The sequence below is a fragment of the Rhipicephalus microplus genome, chromosome 3 (genome assembly GCF_043290135.1).
Source record: "Rhipicephalus microplus isolate Deutch F79 chromosome 3, USDA_Rmic, whole genome shotgun sequence".
NCBI lineage: Eukaryota > Metazoa > Arthropoda > Arachnida > Ixodida > Ixodidae > Rhipicephalus > Rhipicephalus microplus.
In genome coordinates this window covers 270483510-270510273 of record NC_134702.1, presented here as the reverse complement: position 1 = coordinate 270510273, position 26764 = coordinate 270483510, and the positions used below count along the sequence as shown (strand labels likewise).

General features: G+C 47.0%; 1 protein-coding gene across 2 annotated transcripts in view; it reads right to left on the bottom strand.

The window, feature by feature from the left end:
• The window catches only part of LOC142803556 (uncharacterized), a 111947-nt gene that overhangs the window by 48915 nt on the left and 36268 nt on the right, over positions 1-26764 (bottom strand). The window contains exons 3-5 of one of the 2 annotated variants that reach the window (XM_075888680.1): positions 21907-21975; positions 20303-20392; positions 10220-10386 (exon numbers count right to left, since the gene is read on the bottom strand). In XM_075888680.1, coding sequence (XP_075744795.1) covers positions 10366-10386; positions 20303-20392; positions 21907-21975 — 180 coding nt within the window. In that variant the 3' untranslated portion in view covers positions 10220-10365. Of the gene's footprint in view, positions 1-10219; positions 10387-20302; positions 20393-21906; positions 21976-26764 lie in introns of those variants that run through there. The other variant, XM_075888679.1, reaches the window with a different exon arrangement.

Here is a 26764-nt window from a genome sequence, read left to right as displayed (position 1 = left end):
CCACCATCTAGTAAACACTACAAGAACTAAACGAGAGGTGGCTACATACAGGAGACGGTACCGCCATCTAGTGAACACTGCAAAAACTAAACTAGAGGTGGCTACATACAGGGGACGGTACCGCCATCTAGTGAACACTGCAAGAACTAAACTAGAGGTGGCTACATACAGGCTACAGGGGACGCACAGCCCACGCCCTAAGGAGCTTCGCCCCTAAAAAGTCTGTAGTGCGTTTATGAGCCGTATTATAAGCGAATGTCGCGAAGGGTAGATTTGCGTCCCAGTTTGTGTGGTTGAGGTGAATGTACTCGCGATCATGTTCGATAGGGCCCGATGAAAGCATTCAGTCAATCGTTGGTCTGCGGGTAGTAGCCAGAAGTGGTCTTGTGAACAGTGTTGGAGGCACGCAAAACTTGCTCGACAATAGAAGAGGGAAAGACTTTGCCACGATCGCTCAAGAGAACGCGTGGGGCTCCTGGCGCAAAAAAAAATGTGGCGAAGAAAGAAATCGGCGACCTCAGTTGCTGTCCCAGATAATATAGAAGCTGTTTTTGCGTCGCGGGTAAGGTGATCAATGGCCATGATAATACAACGATTACCATTAGATGGTATAGGAAGAGGACCATACAAGTCGATTCCGACTTCAAAATGTGAAGTCGGACAAGGAAGAGGTTGAATTAAGCTAGCCGGAGCAGTTGTGGGTTGTTTTCGCCTTTGACGATGTACACAGGAGGCGACGTACTTAGCGACGGCGGAAGAGAGGCCAGGCCAAAAACTACGACTTCGTATTTTGTCGTAAATCTTGTGATAGCCCAGATGAGCGGCGGTTGGATCACCATGAAAGGCTTTCAGAACTTCATGTTGCACAGAACGTGGGATGACGGGTACCCACTTGTTGCCATCGATGTGGTAAACGTAGCGGTATAAAGCACCCTCGACAAACTTAAACTGTTTAGGTTGTCGACGCAGTCTGGCGTTTGGAGGAGTAGTAGAGCCGGTCAAGTGGTCAACAATGCTTCGGTAGTATGGGTAGACACTTTGTTGGGAAGCAAGGACTCATATGGTGCCGGGTGTTGAACTTAGCGCTGCGATTGGAGAGGTGCTCTCGTTTTGAAGTATCGATGTTAAGTGGCCTACATGGACAAAGGAAAGTGCGATAGAGTATAAGCATCTTGATGCTTCTGCCCAGATCTGTAGGCGACATCGAAATCGTACTCCGGCAAGCGAATAACCCAGCGATCGAGGCGACCCGATAAGTTCTCAGCGATGGAAGCCAGCTTAGGGCGTTATGGTCGGTAACGACGGTAAAGTGACGGCCGTGAAGATGTGGTCGGAACCTTTGCACTGCCCAAACAAGCACAAGGCACTCCTGCTCGGTGATAGTGTAGTTCTTTTCTGCGGCGGTAAGAACACGACTTGCGTAAGCAACGGCGCGTTCGCGTGAGTTTTCGTCACGCTGCAAGAGTACCGCACCTAGGCAATGAATACTAGCGTCGGTGTGAAGGATGGCGGGTGTGCTTGGATATAAGTGGCACATTACCGGATCCGACGTGAGGGCTTGATTCAATGCCGTGAAAACTCTTTCACAGTCTTCAGACCAAACGAAGGTCACGCTACTTGCGAGGAGTTGATGGAGCGGAGACGCAAGTTCCGTGAAGCCACGTATGAAGCGCCAGAAGTAAGAAGCTAACCCAAGAAAGCTGCGCAGGTTTTTTGACGTAGTGGACGAGGAAAATCGAGGACGACGACAAGCTTGTCGGTGTCCGGGCGAATTCCTTCATCGCTTACGAGGTAGCCGATAACCTTCATTGTCTCGTTTGCCAAGGTATATTTCTTGGTATTAAGCTGTAGACCGGCTTTTGCAAGGCATGTGAGGACTTAGTCAAGACGTTCTACATGCTGCGAGAACGTAGATGAAAACTTCACAATGTCATCGAGATAGCACAGACACGTTTTCTATTTCAAACTATGCAATACGCTGTCTATCATGCGTTCGAAGGTGAAGGGCGCATTACAGAGTTTAAAAGGCATAACATAAAACTCCTAAAGCCTATCTGGCGCTAAAAAGGCGGTCTTATCTTTATCACACTCCGACATTTATCTACCAGTTGCCTGACCCAAGGTCGAGGCTAGAAAAATACTTGACTCCCTGTAATGAATCCAGTGCGCCATCAATCCGAGGGAGAGGATAAACGTCCTTTCGCGTTATTTTGTTTAGCGCACGGTAATCGACGCAGAAACGAACTGTCACAACTTTCTTTTGAACGAGAACAACTGGAGATGACCAGGGACTCGAGGAAGGATGTATGGCATTTCGTCGTAGCATGTGTGAGACGTTTTCTTCGATGATCTTGCGTTCGGCCTGAGACACGCGCTATGGCCGCTGATGTACAATACTAGAGCTGTCATTCTTCATTTCGTGAGTAGCAGTAATAGTCATGCTGAGGATGGGTGAGTTCACGTCAAATAGAGAACGGTGTCTATTCAAGAGGGTGAGTAAATCCTCAGTTTCAGCAGGTGTTAAGTCAGTGCTTATGGTAGCCGACAGAGGTGTGGAAGAGGCATTGAATGGCAGTGATGGGGACTTCGGGACATCGTTCTGGTTGTTGTTCGAAACAGTAACAATCGCAACAGGCTCACTGTCGACCACGCAAGATACTGTTGAGCCAGGAGCAGTACAGATTCGGGCATTTGATTTAAGGCATTTCGGTAGGCAGACTCATCAAAGAAGCGAATCAGCCCTGGTGTGATCACAATGCCCCTACGTAGGTTATGACCGTAAAGGAGAATTAGTACGTAACCATGCACAATGTCGGTGCAATTAACACTTATAAATTCTTCCATGTATAGCCGAAGTACATAATCTGACGTGGTGACAAGGCGGATGCATCCATCGCGTTCAAGTGGCGAAGAGTCAGCGTCATTTAGATGCAGGAGGTGCTGATGAAAAGATATGAAAGCGGACGCAGAAGACAAGAAATCCCGCCCCAGAATGAGAGCGTGGGCGCACTCACGAAATACCGTGAAAACGATGTGATGACAAATGCCTTCTATGCAGACAAGTATGGTACACTGCGCAAGTGAATAAATGAGAGCGTTGGTCACCGCATAGAGATGTGGGCCGCCATAATGCGTGGTGAATTTCTGAAGGCGGGAACAAAACTCAGCATGAATATTCGAAACGGCAGTACCAGTGTCTACAAGAGCCTCAATGCGTAGACCTTCTACAAACAATACTATAAAGTTTGATGGCCACTCTGGAGGAATGGCTGGCTGTCCAGTGGATGCAGTTTCCCCTCCTAAAACTGCATCAGGAAGTTTTCCGAGTGGGCGTTCGTGGAAAGGGAGGCGGGCCGCAGAGGTGACACTGAAGCAAAAAGAAAGTAACACACTGGCACCGATAGCCGCGAACAGAGCGTCGGCCCTCGATCAACTTATGAGCGGCGAACCATGTCGGGATTTACACATTTGCCATCGAATATTTTAGCATTATCGGCAGGGGTGACGTATGTTCCAGAATAATCTGTAATGTTTACAAAGTGGGCGTAATCTGAACAAAATGATCTTCTGCCATCCAGAAGTTTCTCGAACAGTGTAGGCGTGGTTTGCAGAAAAGAATATTGGCAGTGAAACGGTGCGATAACAAGACTTGAGGACGGAAAGAGGTATTACCCCCCTGTGAAAAATGCATTGTCCTGGAGCTTAAAAGAAATTGCGAGATCATGATGCATGCAAGAAATAGCAATAAAGCGAAAAAGTGCAACAAATAGGTATAAGCAATGAAGGACAATTATAGAGAAACAGCAAATAATACCATAATTATGTTCCCTAACACGCATGAAACGGTTTGAGGTGCACGTCATGGACGACTTCAGCTCGTGCACCGCGTCGTTGAGAGTTCGTGATGCCGTCGGGGAACGCTGAGTAGTCGAGTGAGCCGAGGCGTCGAACTGCCCTATACGGTCCGAAGTACCGTCGCAGAAGTTTTTTGCTCAGTCCTCGGCGGCGTATCGACGTCCATACCCAAACGCGGTCGCCGGGCTGCTATTTTACGTAGCTTCGTCGAAAATTGTAACGGTGGCTGTACGAGCTCTGCTGACTTTTGATGCGTGGGTGGGCGAGCTGTCGAGCTTCTTCGGCGCGCTGGAGGTAGAAAGTCACGTCGATGTTTTTTTCGTCGCTGACATTGCGTAACACGGCATCGAGCATCGTGGCTAGGTTCCTTGCGTACACCAGCTTTTAAGGCGTCATCTGCGTCGTTTCTTGGACAGCCGTGTTGTATGCGAAGGTCACGTACTGGAGGGTTGCATCCTACGTCTTGTGCTCGACGTCGACGTACATGACCAGCTTATCGGCTATGGTCTTATTGAGACGCTCGGTGAGGCCATTGGTTTGTGAATGGTAGGTGGTGGTCCAGCGGTGACTTCTCTGGCTGTAACTGAGGATTGGCTGAGTTAGGTCTACTGTAAAGGCCGTACGTCTGTCTGTGAAGAGGACCCCTGAAGCTCCGTTACGCAAGACGATGTTTTCGACGAAGAACTTTGCTACCTAGGTGGCATTGCCTTTGGGCAGAGCCCTTGTTTTGGCGTAGCAGATGAGGTAGTCAGTCGCTGCGATAATTCATTTATTTCCAGAATTTTACGTCGGGAACGGCCCCAGTAAGGCCATGCATATTAGCCTAAACGGCCGACAAGGTGGCTTGATGGGCTGGAGAAGTCTGGCTGGCCTACTAAGCGGTGTCTGTCGTTTTGACATTCTTAACATATTCGGACGTAACGAGTGGCGTCAGTGGCTAGTCGTGGCCAGTAATACTTCTCCTGCATTCACGCGAGTGTACGGGAGACACCGAGGGTCGTCGTGTAGAACATCCAAGACTTCTGGACGTAATGCTGAAGACACTACAAGGAGGCAGTTGACCCGACGTGGTGAAAAGTTTATTTGACGATGCCGTTTCGCAATAAACACGATGCCAGTCCTCACTTAAATACCTTTGGAACAACGGCAGCCTTACCCTCTAGGTATTCTACAAGGCCTTTGATTTCAGGGTTGGCGTGCTGTCGTTCTACAAAATCATCGATGCCTAAAGTTTCAGGGAAGCAGTCGCCGTCCTTGATTTCCTGCGACGGTGGTTCCATGGGGGCGCTAGACAGGCAGTCGGCGTCAGAGTGCCTTCGCTCGACTTGTAAACTACAGTCATGTCGAATTCATGAAGTCACAGACTCCACCGTGGGAGGCAACCTGAAGGGTCCTTCAAGCTAGCTAGCCAACAGTGGACATGGTGGTCGCTCACAACTTTGAAAAGCCTGTCACAGACATAAGGGCTAAGCATGGAGGTAGCCCAGATCATGGCGAGACACTCCTTTTCTGTTGTGGAATACTTAACTTCCACCTTAGATAGGGACCGCCTCGCATAGCTGATGACCCTTTCCAGTCCGCCAATCTTCTGCGCCAACATGGATTCAAGCCCTACACTGCTTGCGTCGGTGGGGATTTCTGTGTCGGCATTTTCGTCGGAATGACCAAGTATTGGCTGTGTCTGCAGGCGTCGTTTTATTTCTTGAAATTCTTCCTCCTGCGGGATTCCCACTTGAACTCGACGTCGGTCTTTGTAAGATTAGTGAGTGGCTTGGCGAGGCGGGCAAAATTTTTGACGAAACGCCTGTAACAGGTGCAGAGACGAGAAATCGACGCACAGCCTTCTTGTCGGCGATTGACGGTAATGCAGCGATGAATGTTGTCTTCTGCGGGTCGGGGCGTACTACATACTTGCTGACCACGTGTCACAAGAACAAGAGTTGCTCGTATGCAAAGTGGCACTTTTCTGGCTCCAGAGTGAGTCCCGAGGTCTTTATAGCTTGAAGTACAGTTTCAAGGTGCCTGAGATTGTTGTCGAAGCTTGAGAAAAACACGACGACACCGTTCAAGTACACGAGGCAAGTCTGATACTTCAATCCAGCGAGCACGGTGTTCATAATATGCTGGAACGTCGCAGGCACCAAGGAAAGACCAAAGGGCATGACCTTGAACTCGAAGAGGCCGACTGGTGTCATGAACGCAGTCTTTTCTCGGTCTCTCTCGTCTACTTTGATCTGCCAATAGCTTGTCTTGAGGTCCATCTGTGAGAAATATTTGGCGTGGGGGAGTCGGCCAACGGCGTCGTCTATTCGGGAGAGATGGTCTACGTCCTTCTTTGTTATCTTATTGAGTCGGCCATAGTCAACGCAGAAGCGTAGTGTTCCATCTTTTTCTTCACTAACACCACTGGTGACGCCCATGGGCTCTTTGAAGGCTGGATAATGTCGTCGCGGAGCATTTCGTCGACTTGTGTCTTTATTGCCTCGCGTTCTCGCGTCGAAACGCTGTACGGACTCTGACGGAGTGGCCTGGCATTTTCTTCTATTACAATTTGACGTTTTGCCACAGGGGTTTGTCGAATTCTCGATGACGACGAAAAGCAGTTCAGCAGCCGGTTTTTGAGATACTCTTGTTGATGTGCCAGAAGGCTCGGATTAACGTTGAAAGCTGGTTGAAAAGTTTCAGTCATCGAAGTAGATTCGGCGGAATGGACGAGTGAGAAAGCGTTGCTGGCTTCCAGTATCTCTTCAATGTGGGCAACCGTCACGCCATTACTCACGTGCTTGTATTCGGTGCTGAAGTTCGTGAGCATCACTGTTGCGTTCTCTCCTCGCAGCTCCGCTATTCGTCTGGTGACGCCAATTTCGTGGTTGATTAACTGGTGCTTGTAACCTTCAACAACACCTTGCATATCTGTTGATTCTTGAGTGCCGACAGAAATGCTGACGCTGGAGCGAGGAGGAATAGTGACTTGATCTTCCAGCACATTCAAGGCGTGCCTTCCTGACGCCGTAGGAAGCAAAAGTGCTTTATCTGTGGATAGTGTTATGGACATTGTTCTCAGGTCGAAGACGGCACCATGGAGGCTTAAGAAGTCCATACCAAGAATTACATCTCTCGAGCAATGCTGTAGTACGAGGAAGCTTGCGGGGTAAATCTTGTTATTAATGGTCACTCTGGCTGTACAGATTCCTGGCGGCGTAACTACGTGACCTCCAGCAGTATGAATTTCGGGGTCTTCCCAGACTGTCCTAACTTTCGTCAACTTCGCAGCGAACGTTTCACTGATGACAGAATAGTCGGCTCCGGTGTCGACGAGAGCGGTGATGCTGTGGCCGTCGATGAGGACGTCAAGGTCGCTAGTTCGTTGCTTTGCGTTGCAGTTTGGTCATGGCGTTGGATCAAGGCTACGACAATTTGTACCGCGTGTTCGACCTTGCGTCGTCAGGTATTCCACTGGTGGTTAAGTGTCGACGTTAGAGCTGCGTTAGGGAACCGGCACGTTCTTGGGACTTCGTCGCGTCGTCGTCGCAGCGGCGTCGTCGGAGAAGTAGGATCTTCAGCAATTCGTCGTACAGCAAACGCACCTCTATCGGTTCCTGCACTTAGTTGTCCAGATACGGGCTTAGAGACCAGCCCCTGTTTGAACCATTGTACTGCCGACGGTGCAGTGACATGTAGCAGCGTGGTGAGGGTGATAGAGATGATCCCCGGGGTGTCCTCTGCGCTCCGGCGAGGTAGTCGGCTATTTTACGAGGTCTTTCACCTCGCTGTGGACGCGGCGTGTCGATGGCGAAACCACGTAATTCTATCTGGTGGTACTGGAAGCGGCGGTACGTGTGCCCAGCTTCACCACAGTGGTAGCAGAGGGGGCGGTGGTTAGGGGCGTGCCGGACGTCAATCTTCCTCGAAGCGCAGCGCTGGCTGGAGTGCGGGCTGTATGGCATCGGTGGTGGTGGTGGCAGTGCGGGGCGGAAGAACGGCGGTGGGGCAGTGCCCTGACGAGGGCGTGGAGGAGCATTGCGGTGCACTACAGCGCCGTAGCTCACTGCTTCCTCTTCAGGCTGCGATACTTCGGGGATTTCAAGCGCTTGCTGGACTTTTTGACGAACAACGTGGGTGATCGAGTCCACTCTAAGCTGCGATTCCAGAAACATCTGACGCAGCTCTTCCCATATGACCGCTCAAATAGTATCATGTAGGTTGTTGGTGCTGAAGGCTTGAACTGCGACGTATTACGCAATCGGAGAGTTGTGGTTGTATGGCGTTGTTCTCACCTCGCTCGCCTTCTCTATCGTTGTAGCTTCAGTCGAAAATTTGTCGACATTCCTAGGCGGGTTGCGAATGAGTCCCGCAAAGAGCTCTTGCTGAACACCACGCATAAGGAACTGGATCGTCTTGCCTTAAGCCATGTCAGGGTCGACGTGACAGAACAAGCGGGTTATTTCTTCCATGTACATGCAACTTTTTCGTTTGGAAGCTGTACACGTCTCTCCAATAAGACTTCAGCTCGTTCTTTTCAGGCGGCGCTTGTGAAGGTACCCAGAAAGGCTGCACGAAAAATGTCCCACGTCAGAATTGTAGCTTCTCAATTATCGAACCATACCCGTGTTGAATCTTGTAGGGCGAAATAAACGTGCTGCAGCTTGTCATGTTCGGTCCAGGTAATGAAAAGGACGACGCAGTCAAACCTTTCCAGCAAGCTTTCTGGGTCTTTGAGTGAGGAACCACGGAAAGTTGGCGGCTTCTTGGATTGCAGGAGCAAGATTGGTGCAGGTTACACACGTGCTGTGATTGTTTTCGTGGTCAACGTTAAGGTCTTGGTCTTTTGTGTCGCGTCGGGTAGAAGCCCATACTCCGGTGGCATCTAGACCTTGTTGCCTACGGCTAACTCGCTGCTCGTGTCTGGCGTCGGTGTCTTCTCCGCGACGGGACTGGGCTCCCAGCTTAGCGGGGGTGTCTGGTACATGAACGAAGCAGCACCTCCACTAGATGTCGCCGGGTCGTGACGTGAACGAAGGGAGCAGACTTCAGGGCAAAGAAGAAACTGTTTATTCTAGCCAAACTTGTGTCCACGCAAAAGGAAACTATGTTACTGGCACTGATAACGGCGAACAGAGCGTCGGCCATCGATCAACTAACAAGCGGCGAATTATGTCGGCACTTATACATTAACATCATCATCATCAACATCAACCTCATAATCATCATCATCATCATCATCGTCATCATCATCATCATCATCATGACTACGTTTAATGCAGGACAAAGGCCTTTCCTATGTTCCGCCCGTTAACTCGGTCCTGTGCTTGCTGCTGCGCTTATACACTTGCCATCGAATATTTTTGAATTATCACTAGCAGCAACGTATGTTCCAGAATAATCTGTATTGTTAACGAAGTGGGCATATTCATAACAAAATGATCTACTGCCACCCCAAAGTTTCTCGAATAGTGTAGGTGTGGTTTGCACTGAGAATTATTGTCAGTGAAACGGTGCGATAGCAAGACTTAAGGACGGAACGTGGCAGTACTCACTTTTTCTCACACTTGAGTACTTACTCATTTTCATACTGACTCCTACTCACACTCATGAGTACTAACTCACGTTTATATTTACGTCTACGCTAGCTCAGAGTATTCACGCGCGTTGATACTTACTTCTACTCACTCATGAGTACTAATTCAGTTTCATACTCACTTCTACTTACAATCGCAGCACTCACTCACATTCATACTGCTACTCACACTCATCAGTACTCATTCACTTTCATACTCTCTTCTGCTCAAATGGTCACTCCACCTACAGAGATGTTACATGTCTTTTCTATATTATCTCAAAGCGAAGTAAGACGCGGACCACCCTTCACACTGCAAAATTGATGACAAGTCTACTTCTGTTCTGTTTGAAAACTGGCCATCTTTGAGACAGCCCGATTCACTTCGTGTGAGGGGCCTTTCTGAGGAAACCGGTGTGTCACAAGAATATCGTTTGATGGCTCCTGCACCATGCCTGCCACCATGGCGGTGACAATTGATAGATTGTGATGTGTCCTTTTTAGAGATTACAAAGCACGCACCCATTGTACATATCCGCACATACTTCCTAGAACTACAACAAAAGTACGCATACCCCGAGTTCTTTACAGATGCCTCAAAGTCCAGCACTTCTGTTTCATACGCAGCCAATTGCCCATCCTTTTCAGATACTGGCGTCCTGCATCCTGATGCAAGCATTTTCACAGGAGAAACCTACGCAATACTTGCAGCTCTTTAACACATTGCACATATAAACTACAAAAAGCGGTACTTTACATTCATTCTCTGAGTGTGGTGAAAGCCTTGAAAACACTTAAAAAGCAAAACCCAGTTCTTGATTCCCTTTATTCACTCTTATGCACAGTCCACTCATCCAAACAGCATGTTGTAGTCTGCTGGGTGCCGGGGCACAGTGAGATACAGGGAAACGTTTTGGCAGATCACTTGGCTGCATCCGCCAGCAAGGATGCCGCTAATGCATCAGTACCAATTCCTGCACATGACATGAAACCTTTTTTGAAACGAAAGCTCAGAGGTTATTGGCGAAACAAGTGGGATATACACACAAGTAATAAACTACATGTTATTAAGCCACAACTTGGTCATTGACCGCCACTATCAAAAATGCGCCACACAGAAGTAACACTTACAAGGCTAAGAACAGGGTATACATACTCTACACATTCATATATTTTGCCTGCTGGTGATCCACCATTGTGTGCGAGATGTGGAGAACCACTTACGGTTCTCCACATCTTCGTCCAGTGTAATGGGTTGGACGCTCTAAAAAAGCACTTTTTACTTCCCTACCGACAGCAGCTCCCACTACACCCTAGGATGCTATCGGTAGGGATCCGATGTTTAAAATTCACTCATTATTCATGTTTTGAATGGTGTACACAGTTTTCTATGCATATTTCAAGGTGATCTGTAGCAGGACCTGTGGTGACTGCATCTCCGCCATAGTCTTATTATGATGACCTTTCGACTTTCACTCTCACTGCACATATTTCACGCCACTGTCATGATTTTAATACGTTTTTACCCGTGTTAGCGCGAGGAATGCTAAGGCCCCTTTACAGTCACGCATCGTTCATATATGTAGTTTTGAAATGGCGCTCTTTGGCCATCAGTTGGTCCTTGCTCCATTAAAAACCACCCATGATCATCATTACCATCACTTTTACTCACCCTCAGAGTACTCTAGCACATTTTTACTCACTTCTACTCATCCTCACGGTACTCACTCACTTTCACACTCCTATTCACACTCGGAGTACTAATTCACATTATACTCACTCCTATTCACACTCATGAGTACTCACTTATGTTCATACTCACATCTGCTCACATTCGGCGTACTCAATCACATTAATAAGAATTGAGGGTGAAAAAGAGCAGACAGTGGTCATCCCGCATCTGCAAAATACTTCACATCGGTTAAAAAAGGTTGCATTAAGGTATGGCGTGCGGGTTGTCTTTTCAGCTGAAAACAAATTATCGAAGATTTCCCTAGCAGTAAAAGGCTAGCCAACAAGAAAGGAGTGGGAAGATAGTACAAATGTAGCATAAAACATGGCAGGAGGTACGTTGAGTGCAAAAAAAGATGTATAAGGAACTCCTTTCACATGTGAAAAAGAATACGTTGGTCAGACGGGTCGGTGCCTGAATGTGTGCCTTCGTGAACATGGAAGTTCACTAAATGGGGCCTCTTACACACACTTAGCAATGCACTGCAAGGAGTACACCTGCCAATCGAAATTTTCAGACACACGAATAATTGACAGGCGCAAGAAGTGGACGACGAGGCCTCGTCCGCAAAATGGAAGCGTACAGAATTAGGAAATGAGGTGACAGTTGCGTCAGTCAAGCGTCTGTTCTACGAACAGATGTGGAATTTGCTTTTTTGGACGTAACATAACCCTGTGCATTCTCTCTGTTTTACGTTTTATTTTTTTTCTCAGTTTTTGACACGTGTTTGTTTCTGGTTTTGTGCCATCGATTATGGGAGTGTATTTTGGTAGATTATTTTGGTATATCACGTTGTTGATGGTTACAGGGGGAAGCTCCGAATGACGTACATGCGCGTGATGTTCGATTCGAAATAAATTTTAAGTTGTTAGTAGGTGCTCGTCTGTGTCTGAGTGTGTGTAATTTTTAGCGCTTCTTTCATCAGGAACATCATTCTTCTGCAAGTCCGTAAGAGATCGGGCCACGTCCGCAAAATTGTTCACAAAAATTCGGAAATAAGAACATGGACCTAAAAAGCTGCGGACTTAGAGCTGTTTGGGATGGGGAAGTTTTGCACACCTCGAACTTTATCAGGATCAGTGCGTGCGCCTGAGCAGTCGACAAGATGGCCCTACATGGTTATTTGCTGGCGTCCGAAGTGGCACTTCGATGAGTTTAGTTGCAGTCCTGCGTTACGAAAAAAAGAAAGGCTGGAGTAAAGGAGGTTGATGTGTGTTTCAAAAGTTGAGGAAAATACAATGACGTCGTCAAAGTAACATAGACAAATTGACCACTTGAACCCGCGCAAGAGAGTGTCCATCATTCCTTCGAAGGTTGATGGAGCATTGTATAATCCGAACGGCATTATCTTAAACTGGCAAAGACCATAAGGGGTCACAAAATCAGTATTTTCGTGGTACATGTCGTCGACAGCCATTTGCCAGTACCCAAACTGAAGGTCGATGGAGGAAAAATACTTAGCGCCATGAAGGCAAGGCTGGACGTCGTCAATGTGCGGTAGCGGGTAGACGTCGTTTTTAGTGATCCGGTTCAGATGTCGGTAGTAGGCACAGAATCTCCCACTGTTGTCCTTTCTCTTTACAAGAACAACAGGGGAAGACTATGAACTAGAAGATAGTTGAAGTATGTCTTTGGCGAGCATCTTGTGAACTTCCTTTTCGAATGATCTGGCGCTCCACAGGAGAAACGTTGTACGGCCACTGATATACCGGAGATTCATCGCCAGTGTTAATGCGGTGCATCACAATGCTAGTTAGACCTAGCTGACGGTAACAGAAGTCGAATACGTCCAAGTACAATTCCAGGGAGTGATGGAGTGCGTCAGTTTGATGCAGCAAAAGGTACGCTGTGATCATTTTTTCCACATTAGAAGATGGACTGTGTCGAAGAACAGACTTGCGTGCACTTGCGGCGACGCAAACCATTGGGGTACAAAGCTGAGATGGCGCAATCCTCAGAGGGGGTCAGTGTCGCGAGGGCTATCCCACACGGAAGCACTTGAGGACACAGCAAAGTTCAGCAAGAATGCAAGCACAATTTCCCCGTAACAGAATATTATTAGTGTGTGGAAATGTAACACTTTGAGTAAGAAGGACAGATGTAATGGGCGTGATCACGTAGTCTCTTTCAGGTACAGGTGGCGACGCTGTGACCGCAATGCAGGTAACTGTTTGCGGTGACAAACCAACATGTTCAGCTGAGCGGAGACGAAATAGGGGCAGACTGGGCGTATCAGTCAAGGGCAGGTCAAGTTACACCGTGCCAGCTGAACAGCCAATGTGGGCCGAATGGGCTGAGAAAATGTCCAGACCGCAGACAACATCATTGATGCAGTTGGTTAGAACAGGGAAGAGGACCGAGGTTTGATGTCCGGCTATTGCAACGCGTGCTGTGCAGATACCAACGATGGCAGCTGCAGCGCCGTCAGCAACACGAGCACTGCGTGAAGGGGCTGTAGTCAAGACTCTTTAAGCGGTCACGAATGTGCGAGCTCATAGCAGAAATTCGGGCGCCACTGTCGACTAAAACTTTAACAGATAAACCATCCACTTTTACATCAATCAAGTTCTGGTTGGTCGGGAGGATTAATAGAGGAATTGTAGGGCAAGTCGTAGCAGTAGCGTCACCTCCCTGCAGGAGCTGCACCAGTTAGTTCTCCGAAGAAAACCGTCAGGTGAATGACAGGAATGGGGAACGGGGTGGCGGAGAAGACTGCGAGAATCTACGTCGCGGCGAAGGCGAGTGGTTGTACTGGGCATTGGTCGTGGTGGTCATGTCGTAATGGGCTGAGTCATCACGGCATCGTTGTTATTGGCCAGAAGGGCCGGCTGATGCGTCGAAATTCATGAAGTTTTGTGGGCTTGTGCGTTAGAGTGAGATCCACGTGCTTCGGCAATGACGCGAAATGTGTCCCGCTCGTTCGCACCGGAAGCAAAGGTGCCTGCCTTCAGGCGTCTTCCATGCGTTAGGACCTCGGTTACGCGGAGAAGCATAGTGCTGACGGGTGCTCAATGTAGGCGGATGGACATCGCGTCAGTGCACAGAACAGATCGTCTAAAGGACCGCGTTGGCAAATTCTTGGCGCACAACGCTCTGTAATAGCGATATGGTAGGCTGAGCATCATTTGGCGTCAGGACCCTCAAGGGTGCAGGTGACATCGCTTTGATTCCGCGTTGAACGACCCTCGTAATGTCAGCAGAAGATGGATTTAGCTGGGTGTCAAAACGAAGCTCCTCACAAGTGGACGTTGCAGCGGTGTTAGGAAAACGGGTGAAGCGGTGGCCAATGTGACGGCTTTTAGCTTCTTGAAAGCGTCGAGACTCCTTAATCGCAACTTGAACGGTCGAACAGCCTTTAAATACATGGAGGCTAACGGCATCATCACCGACGCTCTTGAGTACACGCGCAACCTTGTCGGCTTCTGTCATAGTGGTGTCAACCTTACGGCAGAGGGTCAAGACATCTTGAATATACGCCAGGTAAGACTGCGTGGATATCTGTACACGGGTTGCAAGCTCTTTCTTAGCGGCCTGCTTGCACCCGGCAGATTGGCCGAACAACTCGAGCAACTTTGTCTTAAATGTGTCCCAGCTGGTGAGCTCTTCAACGTTGTTGTTGAAGCACGATTTGGCCGTAGCTTTCAAGTAAAAGATAAGGTTTGCTGGCATCATGGCTGGATTCCGCCTGTGGTTTTCACTCACGAGCTCGCAGAGTGGAAGCCACTTATCGATGTCTTCGCCGTCAGTGCCCGGAAAGTTGCCAGGATGACCACAGGTGAAGTGGGCGCCATTGATGCGTGAGGCATGTCTGTTGGCGCAGCATCTCTGTTGATTTGATTTATATGAGGAGTTTAACGCCCCGAAACCCCCATATGATTATGAGAGATGCCGTCGTGGAGGGTTCCGGAAATTTCGACCACCTGGCGTTCTTTAACGTGCATCCTAATCTGAGCACCCGGGCCTACAACATTTCCGCCTCCGTCGGAAATGCAGCCGCCCCAGGCGGGATTCAATCCCGCGACCTGCGAATCAGCAGCCGAGTACCATAGCCACTAGACCACCACGGCGGGGCCAGCATCTCTGTCGGTAAACATGTTAGAAGCGGCAACTTGGTGTCCACTGCGAAGCTCCGTCGTGCTTTTCTACCCAGAAACTTCCAACAAAATCTTACGGAAAGGCACACAGAGAAACGATGTGACAGTTGAGATATATTTCCACGACGCCAAGCCTAAGCAGACAAGGCAAGCGAGAGCGCGCACCACATCCCAGAATCACGTCGTCTACTCGCTGTCTGTCTTGATTCTTCAGCGTGATGTATTCTTGTTACAATATTCACTCCTACTCACACTAATAATGTACTCCCTCACGTTCATAGTCACTTCTACTCACACTCGGAGTACTCACTTACGTTTGTATTCACTTCGACTCACACTCAGAGTATTCACTCACATTCATACTCACTTTTACTCACACTCATGAGTTCTCCCTCTCATACTCACTTCTACCCACACTCGGAGTACTCACTCACATTCAAACTCACTCCTACTCACACTCATCTCACGTTCATACTCACTTCTACTCACACTCGGAGTACTTACCCACTTTCGTGCTCACTCCTACTCACACTCATGAGTACTGACGCACGCTCATACTCGTTTCTACGCAACCTTGGAGTACTCACTCACGTTCATGCTTGCTTATACTCACTCATGAGTACTCCCTAACGTTCATACTCACTTCTACTCACTCAAAAATACTCACTCACTTTCATACTTATCTCTACTCACAGATGAGTACTCACTCACTTTAATACTCACTTTTACTCACATTCGCAGCACTCCCTTCTACTCACTCTCGGAGTACTCACTCACTTTCATACTCACTTCTACTCACACTCGGAGTGCTCACTCAAATTCATACTCACTCCTACTCACACTCATCAGTACTCGCTCATGTTCATACTCACTCCTACTCACACTCATGAATACTGACTCATACTCATACTGAAGACGCTCAAATAAGTATGAATGAGTGTGATTGCATGTATTCATGAGTGAGTATGCCGAGGTATAGTCCCTGTCTTGGGGTTCTCGTAGTAGGTTTTGGTACGGCACCTCACTTGGGGTAAGTCGCCTACGCCAGTAGCCTGAGTTTAATGAATATCTAAAGTACTGGCGAGGAGCTGCAGCACGGTTGACATCTTACCGAAATGTGAAGCGTTGGGCGGTTATAGACTGCATCGGGGGAGCAGGTCCGGTTTGGCAACCAACGCATTCCTCTTCTCTGGCATGAAGGCGACGGCTTGGAATATGTGTTTTGATGCTGGTATGTGGGGCTTTATTGAACAATTTGATATGTATAAGACCATTTTGCAGATTATGTTTTTCTTCATTCTTATGACGCCAAAAACTGACCTTCAGGGAACCACTGCGCTGTTTTTGAGTGCAGTAACACTTACAGAATAAAGAAACTGCTGTCGGAAGTATAATGCAATATGCATCATCAGACGCGGAATTTTTGCGGCTGTGGACTCCAAGTTGCATAGTTTTTATGTTGACAAAGAGCAGCGGCTTCTATGGCTTGCAAACGTAAACAGAAAATACTTTGTACTTTCCCCAGTGTCTCGGGTATGTTCAGAGAACATTTCCTCAGGTGAATGAACCACAAAAATTTCAACGCCGATGCTCAGCCTTAGCTACAAAACACAACCTATACACCTATTTCATTGATGACGACCATTCCCGATAAACAGCCCCACATAACATTTCTCTCGGTCTCAGGTCAAAGTGCAACGGCACCGGGAGTTACTCAAATATCGCGATTCAAAAACACAGAGAATAAAAGGGGTATTCGCAGGCACTTCAGCGTCGCTCGATGTAAGAGCTGTATTCAAGTGCGCACCTGTAAAAACAAACGAGCGAGTAAGATACGGTCACTCTTTCAGAGTTCAGAAACAAGTGAGACAACAATTAATGCGCAGTTAACAACAACCGTCCGTGCTCTGAAATAAAGGCTAACCACTAATTTTCAAGGGACGGCTTCATGCAAGAGCGGTACCCGATGCGACGGCGTGGCGTAAATAACTCTTGTTAGAAAAGCGGATGACTACAGCTCAAGAAAAATATTCACCATGCTCTCGAAGAGTTGTTGCTCATTCTGCAAAAGAATGACCAGAAAAAACTGTGCATCCTTCGAGCAGAATGTCGGTGCTGTGAATACACTGCATCAAGAGAGGTGGGCTCGTTTGCGGCACTGTATAATAAAGCATGTGACTCTAAACGACTTGAACCTTGTCAGAACATCTCATAGACTCATTTTCTGAAGAACGTGCATTACATCAGTCGGAACCCAGCTCTCAAAAACTACAGAACGATAAAACATAACGCACGCTTATCTTTTATGTAAACAGTGAGCTTCCCGAATGCAGATGGGCTGCTAGATCACAAAAGGGCCACCCGGACACAAGATGGCGGCGCCCACGAAAAAAATGTGTATACCAAAAGTTACTGTCAGCGAAGTGCTTGCTGCAAACGGTCGATGAAGGCGCGGGGTGCTTTCACTGTCTGAGTTTGATTATCCACTTCTTTCGCAGCTTCGAGTCCTTAGGATAGTTGTGAAAGCTGTCATGCTTTTCACGGGCGGGTGATCCGATAGAGGCACAGAGAAGTACTCTACCAATGCGCAGAACTCGCCGTGGAGACGAGCGTCCGCTGTTTCAAGAAACAAACCGCTGTGCATTTAAAATGAGCGTTAACAGCAGCCTCTCACGCTTGTTCGAACAGCATCGGTAACCACCACACACAAGATAACCAATGAACCTGCTTCGTTGCCGAGTTTTACCACGACGGTGGTTGCATCCTCTCGAAAGCACGCGAATCTTCGAACTGACGTCATACAAGCATGGTTCCCTGCACCGCCATCCGTCACACACCAGGCCAATATATGTCTTGCATATGCAATTTTTTTATATTGATTGTTATATCGCCATTAGTAAAAATAAATCTGTTCTCTTAATTCGCACGAATTCTCCTGTGATGTTTAAAACCTTTGTACACTTAGAAGTTGTGCCTTTTCTGTAATAATCATTAATGAAATTGGCACCATTACTAAATAAATAAATAGACAACTACTAGAGGCAACGCCTTCTTTCTCGCAAGTCTGCGATGCTTTCTTTGCAAAGAACTTCAATCAGGTAGCCCGTCAATGAACTTTATTCATAAATGGCCATTCTCCTGATTGGCATGACCACCTCACTATAATTGTTAAAAGGTAAATTTATCTTTCCCGAGTACCGCAAAAATAATGTCTTTATTCATGATAAGGGAGCACTAAAGGTAAATAACAATTTGTCAGACGGAAACCTGTAAGTATAAAAACATCCAAAGCGGCCAAATTATCAATAATAGTGACCCTATTATCGACAAATTAAGGTAAATGTACGTACTACGTGTGCCAAGAGTGGGATCAAAGTGGATGATTGGGCCAGTTGGTCTATTATCATCAATGTATATTGCATGGTAGAAAACACGGACGAGGCGTTGTCTGCTTGTCATCCGTGTTTTCCACCGCGAAGTGTACATCGACCGTGATCATATGCAAGTAGTCCTCTTGACATGAGAGCGTCCGACTACAAATGATCAGTAGTAATCAAACTAGCTGCCATAACAATGAACCTACCTGCACCAAGAAACATAATAAAATGTTGCATGCCCGTTTAATTTTGATATATGCTAGTATAGAGTGGGCGGCCGTGCAGTAGATATTGAAAGGAAACAGCGTGAAAAACGAGCAACCAGACAAAGAAGGACACATGCAATATGTGTCGTTCTTTGTATGGTTTCTAGTGTTTCGTGCTTTTCTTTCCAATATGTCGTACCAACATGCCCAAGCGATCACTTTGGTGCGCAGCAAAGGCGGGAAACATTGGACCCGGCAAAACAGACGTCAAAAAGACCGCTTGCAGGCGTGTGACTCAAAGTGCGCCCATGCGATTTGGACGGCTGAAACGTTATTCTAAAATAACCAGTTCTTTGGCATAAACGTAGCACTACGAGGTTTCTGGAACCCAACTTCAACAACAAACGTCGTCTTAATGTTCGCCTTAAATGTCCCTTAAATATGATTGTGGCTACAAAGTAATTGTGAAGGCATCGAGCAAATATCGCATTTCTTGATTCCTCAGATATACTCACATACGAACACACACACACACATATAGGGATGCTCATCGAGTGTGTCCTTGAGTGGGCTGGGGTGTACTATGCTCTGGTAAAACAAGGTCTTGGCATGAAAAGGTCGATTCGAAATCACGATTAACTTGTGGCGAGGCTCGTTCAACAGTCTGGGTTGTCTTGCTTGGTAGCGTCAAGTTGCGTGTTTCTGAATGTGAAGGTTTTGTGGTGCGACAAGATTGTCATGTGCGCGGCGACACCACGCTGTTGTTGCGGAAGCTTCGTCAGGCACATCAGTTCCTCCCACACGGCGGGCGCGCTGTGGGCATAATAATGCTCGCAGTTGAACCTTTAAACAAGCTCGAGAATGGCGTCCCACTGAGAAGTGAGCAGAGGGAATTGACGGTGGTAAATCATCATTATCATCAGCATCATCATCGTCATTGCCGTCATCATCATCATCATCATCATCACCCTGACTCCGCCCAGTGCAGGACGAAGGCATTTCCCATGTTCCTCTGACCAAGCCGGTCCTGTGCTCTCTCCTGCAATGTTATGATTGCAAACTTCATTTCATCTGTACACCTACTTCTCCATCTCCCCCTCTCACGTTAGCCTTCTCTTGAAATTTGGTCACTTACCCTCAATGAGCCGTGGTTATCCAGCTTACGCGCTACTTGCCCGGCCCATAATAATTTCTTTTTATTATTCTGAACTATGATACCTTTACCCCGGTCAAATAACTGGGTAACGCCGGTGAGAAGAGCCAGTTTATTGATAGGAGCGCAGGACAAGGACAAAAAAAGGCACACTCGTGTGGAATATCTTCCGTTTTGCCTTTTCTCAGCCATTATCAGTTATCATGCTATACTAATAAACCCGAATTGTCACCCTCATCAAGATCTCTCAATGAGTTGCAGATAATGCGATTGTGCGTAGTTGTCATTTTCTGCTTCAGACTACCAGTGCGAGTAGATTGATGCTTACCGATACGAGGAGCGTCAGGTTGACCTTGAAGAAACCGCAGGCGCTCAAGCACATTTGATCCGAGTCCAGGCAGTCGTGAAGGAAGCGGACCTGGACAAAAACTTTGTGAATTGGGAGTTTGCTGTAGGCGTGTTAGCTTCTCGGTATATAATGCATTGCATTGAGGTAGTCAGCAGTCAAAAGACCGCAGAAAGGACCGTACAAAAAAAAACAAAAACAAATGAAGGCAAAAGAGAAGCTGGAGAACTCCTCCCGAAACATGCGTAACTGTGCTAATGATGATGCTGTCGCTCTGATCTGTGATCGGCGCTTTTGCTCTTGTTGGTTAAAAAATATCACGCCTGCAGGCAATCGAGCAAGTGTTTATGGGCACTATCAATCTAGCACCCATCACCGCTATCGTTCACTGCCTTTCAAGCGCCACCTCTTTTCAGCGCTGATTCACTCTCGCATCGTTCTTACACCACACTGCGCTCGCATCGCCGTCCCGTAAACAGACGTCGGCACCGGCGTCGCTGGTGCAAATCAATCGTGCACATTTACTTGTAGTTTGCTAGACAGCCCTAATTGGTCTTCGAGTTGACGTGAACCAGGCCCATTTCGGCCTAAAAACCAACCTTCAGGACTGTTTTCAATAATGTTACTTAATTAATCAATTCACTTTTTGTGCGTGCGTGTATTTAGTTAAGTACGGCTTCTGAACCAGAGATAGTAGGCTTGAAGCACGTCAATGTATTAGGTATGTGCTCCTTGTTTGGCTATAGAGAGTACACACACTGCATGAAACGCACTGAGAGACAGACACACTACGGAGAGACACGCTGGCTGAGTCACGCCTACGAGAAAAAAAATTTACGCATTTCTACGAAGTGACGAGTGAATGAAGCTAGGTCCTAAGGTCCTTATTGTATACGTTGAAGTCCTAAAAAGGAAAAGAAAAATGTATGGACGGACAGGTGAATGGGCGGACAGAAAGACGCATGGACAAATGGATGGATGGCTGAGGTGACTATGTTTTGTGCTGTTATATATTTGATTGATATGCGCATAAATTCGGTTTTTTACTCATGTGTTTTCGTTGTGTAGGTGTTCAGCTTCGGTTTTGAGGAGCATGCCAGACACGGACAACAAGGCTGTGCTCTGAAGAGCTTCGCTCTTAAAAGCAAACAAAAGTGTACCCGTAAAACAGAATAAAAATATGTTGCGGGGTCGTGATTCTGTTGGTAGTTTCGTAGCCTCGTTGCAACAAATAATCGAATTGACTGCGTGCACGAAGCGCGTGGGATTTTCCAATGCTCTCAGGAGGATCTAGTGAGTACGTGGTTAGCATGGTGTCGTACGCTACCAAAATTCACTCTGAAAGGGTGAATAGCTCCAGCGTACTCGAATTTTCGCGAAAACAGAATGGGCTTAATGTTGAACAATGATTACGAAAAATGAGGGTGGAATAACTCATTTGCAGGAAATCATAGGAATGAAACAAAAAAAAAGCGCCATTAGACTGCGAAGAACATAAAAAATAAGAGCTAGGCGGAATATGCGGGAAGCACAGCAAACGCTTGATCGTTATAAAAACCACTCAGAGTCATTGGAAAATGAAGTACCTGTTTTGAAAAGCTGTCAGGCAGCCCGAGAAAGTTCATCGATTGAAGCGTCCATTTCATCTTCGATGTCTGAAAACAGCAAAGCATTCAGGACGCTGTATTAGGCTACGCATCGTCGTCGTCGTCGTCGTCATCATCATCATCATCATCATCATCATCATAAACATCATCATTATCATCATCACCATCGTCATCATCATCTCCTGACTACGTCCACTGGAGGAGAAAGGCATCTCTCATGTTTAGCCAGTTAACTCGGTCTTGTGCTTGCTGCTGCCACTTTATAGCTGCAAACTTCCTAATCTTCTCTGCCCACCTACTTTCTGCCAGCCCCTAACCCTCTTGCCTTCTCTGGTAATCTCGTCAGTTATCCTTAATGACCAGCGGTTATCCTGCTTACGCGTAACATGCCCGGCCCATGTTCATTTCTACTTTATTTCTACAACAGTATCCTTAACCTCGGTTTGCTCTCTGGTCCGCTCTACTCTCTTCTTGTCCCTTAAGGTTACAGCTATCATTTTCTTCTCCATAGGTCGCTGCACTGTCCTCAATTTAAGCTGAACCCTCTTTGTAAGCGTCGAGATTTCTGCTCCGTAGACAAGAACAGGCAAGATGTAGCTACTATATGCCTTCCTCCTAAGGGATAGTCGCAATCCACCAGTCATGATTTGAGAGTGTTTGCCAAGCGGGCTTCACTCCATTCTTATTGTTCTAGTTACTTCAACTTCGTGGTTCGGCTCCGCGGTTATTACCTATCCTAAGTAGGCATATTACTTTACAACGTCTTCCAGCGTCTCTCGACATATCACAAAGTGCCGTTTACTGCTGAGATTGTTGCACATTACTTTAGTTTCGTGCATAATATTTTCAGATCTACTTTTCTGCTTTCCATGTCCAGTACTGTATTCAAGAGTTGCAATTCATCGCCTGAGTTACTTTGCAATGCATTGTCATCAGCGAAGCGCAGGTTATTAAGGTACTCTCGATTAACTCTTATTCCTAACTCTTCCCACTCTATAGGCATCGGAAAACCAACTTGAAGCACGGGCACGTGGCAATTAGCATTAGAGAGATGGTTTCCCCTAGTCTTAAATATTTTAGGGGCGAAGATCCTTTAAGCGGCACTTGTTCGTCCCTCGTAGTAGTAGTAGTAGTAGTAGTAGTAGTAGTAGTAGTAGTAGTAGTAGTAGTAGTAGTAGTAGTAGTATTAGTGTGTAGCCAGTCTTACATTTTGACCTCCAAGGTGGTGCTGGTGGGATATTTCTTCTGTGCGTTGTTAAACAATAAAAAAAATTGCAGCGTGCGCGTTCACTAAAAGCTGAATTCTCCTGTCTCTCATTACCCCTTAGCAGCCACTGGCATGTACATTGAGCACTATCTGACAAGAAAGGGTTGCTACGTTATACTCGCTGGGCGTAACCTCGTTGGTTTTACAAAGGTTTATCAAGCGTTGGGCCGCAGTGCCATTAATACAGCTAGTGAACTAGTGTATATCATGAACTCAAGGTGGTTAAAGGTGGGAAGTAGACCCGAAGCGCAAGCCGTAAGAAAGTGTGCGTGTGCCACCTCTCGTTTAGTCCTTGGAATGTCCGCTAGATGGCGGTGCTTCTATATGGAAAATATATGATGAAAAAATGCGAGATGGTGGTACTTGGAGTGTTGAATAGGTGGACGAACGGACACACAGACAGATGCATGGACGGACGCACGGGTGGCTGCACGGACGGATGGACGCATGGACGGGCACAGGGACGGATGCACAGATGGACGTGTGGACTCGCGAACAGACGCACGCACGGGCGGCCAGGCAGACGCACGCGTGGACGGACGGAAGCAAGAACGGATGGACGGACGGATGCTTCGCCCCACTCTCCATCATTCACTCTATGGATATACTGCCTTTTCTTATTGGTATTCTGCTGCTTTCTTCATGAAGAACTATGGTGACAGTTGATCCTCTGTAGATTTCTTCCAAAATGTTTATATATGCTTTGTCGACGCCCTGATTACACACTGTTTTCATGACTGCTGATATTTCTGCTGAATCAAGTGCCTTCTCGTAATCTATGAAGGCTATGTATAGTGGTTGGCTGTATTCGGAGCGATTCGTTCTTACCTGATTTATAGTATGAATGAGTTCCATTGTTGAGTAGCCTTTTCGAAGTCTTGCTTGTTCCTTTGGTTGATTGAATTCCTTAATTCTCTGCCTTAATTCTCTTAGCAAGTACCTTCACTGTACAACCTATTCGTCAGAGGTACGGCCGAGATCTACGCAATGCTCACGCATGCCTCTCAGTTGATGGGAAGAGGAAGGAAATGTTCGTGAATACCAACAGACTTAGTGCTGTTATTGTAGGTACAGAGACAATGTCCTTCTTCAGTGGGCCATATAGAAAAGTCCAGAATTTAGGTGCCCTGTTGAGTTATCTTCCAGCCGCAATGACACTACCTGGCCACTTTTTTTTTGGGCACGATGTGTTGACACAGAGCGTGGGTGCGTGTAGCTTAATACAATAGTTTATACATAGTTCCTCCTTAATCTTTTTACTGTGATATGAATACTCTTCACGGGTTTTCGCTATCGGCATCGCCCTCACGTATCATATTAAGTTCAAATTGATAACTGTCCCCCCCCCCCCCCCCCCACACACACACATCGTATGTTCTAGCCGTGAGTAAACGCACGCGAGCGGGGACTACGAACGCGGCTGAAGCACAGGTGAAGCAAGTCGACCCATCTCAGTCGCACGAAGGGTGCATGCGATAGCTACACCCGCGTGTAATGCATTTTGTTGATTTATGCTCAGGCAGAGAGAAAACGTCCTGCCCGTTCTGAAAAATGCCGGGGCCACGGTGTACTGGGCGGAAGCTGCCTTATCACCAAACGGGAAAATAGCCGCCAATTGGAAAATTCAAAACTTATTTTCTTTCTTAAAACAAAAATTGTGGCGATAAAAAATCGAATATGAAAAGAACTGCTTATTTTATTTCTATCGAAATATAAAGGACTTTGGCAGCGGCAGCGGCGGCTCACGGACGCAGGCTAACAGCGCTCGTCTGTTTTTCAGTTGGCGACCAGCATTTCGACGTTCCAAGGGAACACTTGTCGTGCTGCCTTGGGTTCAGGCCCGACTGCAATTACCAGCCTGGCGTGCATCGATGGTCTGACGACGTGCTTTGGCGCGACAGGCCCATTTCTGGAAGTCAAAGCATAGTCCTTCCCGCACACGGACGTCAGTGCTGCTCCCGCCATCTGTGAACAGCGGACGCAGTTCCCAAATCTTATCTTCGGTGGTTGGTGGACGTGGAGCTGTTCACTTTGGCAGTGGCGGTAGCGGCTCACGGATGCAGGCTAACAGCGCTGGTCTGTTTTTCAAGTTGGTGGGCACCTTTTGTTGCCTACCGTCGAGTGCCGATGCTGCCACTGCCATAGGTGATTGTGTGGTGTGCCTTTGTGAAGTGTTGCATTGTTTTGGGGTAACTTGCTCCAGAGCTGTAGCTCGGCTCTCTTTGCTATATGGCAGGCGCATTTACGGGTCGTAATAATGACGTAGGGAAGGCGCTTTGTGAGAAGGCTCCTACTAGTATCAAAGAGGTCGTTAAAGTCATCAGTGAATTGGCCACTAAGCTTGATGCCTTCGCAGTTCATATCATAGCTCAGGTTGGTAAGAGTGAAGACTCTAACTCCGAAATTAAAGTCGAGGTCAAGAAAATACGTGAATCTGTCGAATTCATGAATACCGCATTCGAAGAGTTTAAGAAAGATGTTGCGAACTTTCGAAGGGAACTAACAGAGGTGAGGACTCAAAACAAATATATTGTGAAACAAATCCAAGAGATGGCTAGACAACTGACTGACGCCAAAAAGGAGATTATGGAACTTAAGCAGCACGGAAGGAACATAAACGTGGAAATCATAGGCTGCAGATGAAAATCTAAAGGCGACAGAGGGTAAAATGGCCACTTGTTTGGGAATCGAGATGTCCGATGGAGACAACGATGTCGCGCATCGTGTCTCATACAAAGATAAAGATAAACCAAACGTTGTGGTAAGATTTGCAACTAGGACATCCCGAGACAAATTTTTGACCACAGCTAGGAAGACGAGGCTAATCACGAGTTACCTTTCTTTAGAGCATATTTATTCCATCTATGTCAATGAGCATCTCTGCCTAGGAAATAAGAATCTGTTCAGGAAAGCTCGAGAGGTGAAAGCAGAAAAAAAGTGGAAGTTTGCATGGGTATCTCAGGGCGGGATTCTAATGAGAAAAGCTTAGAACTCGGCGGTTGAACATATTCAATCTCAAGGTGACCTTGCCAAGATTGCATAGGTGCTCGTTTTCTCTCAAGTTCTGTGTTTATAAATGTCCTTAATCCTTCATATACGAAAAACCAAAATGTAGTAAGTTCTCGGTTTTCCACTGCAATGTTCGAAGTTTACGCCGGAATTTAAACAATCTGGTAACCTATATAGCACGGTTCGACTTTGGTTTCGATATTATTGCTTTGAATGAAACATGGTTGAAGGCTGATGAAACAATGAGTATGCAGGGATTCAGGCTACTATCGCAGCCACGCAACTCGCGTGCGCGAGGTGGTGGTGTTGCCTTGTTTATACTGGACAATATTGCGTGCAATGTCTTGCTTGATGCATCTGTTACGAACGCAACTATAGAAACTCTGTTTATCAAAAACGAAAGAGGGCCAGTTGTTGGCGTTGTATACCGCCCGCTCTGTTCTTCGATCAACGTTCCTGAAGGAATTATTTGAGTCTGTGCTTATGAGAGTTTTCTGCATGCACTACAACAATATTGTAGTTGTTGGAGACTTTAATATTGACCTGTCATCCGATACCTTG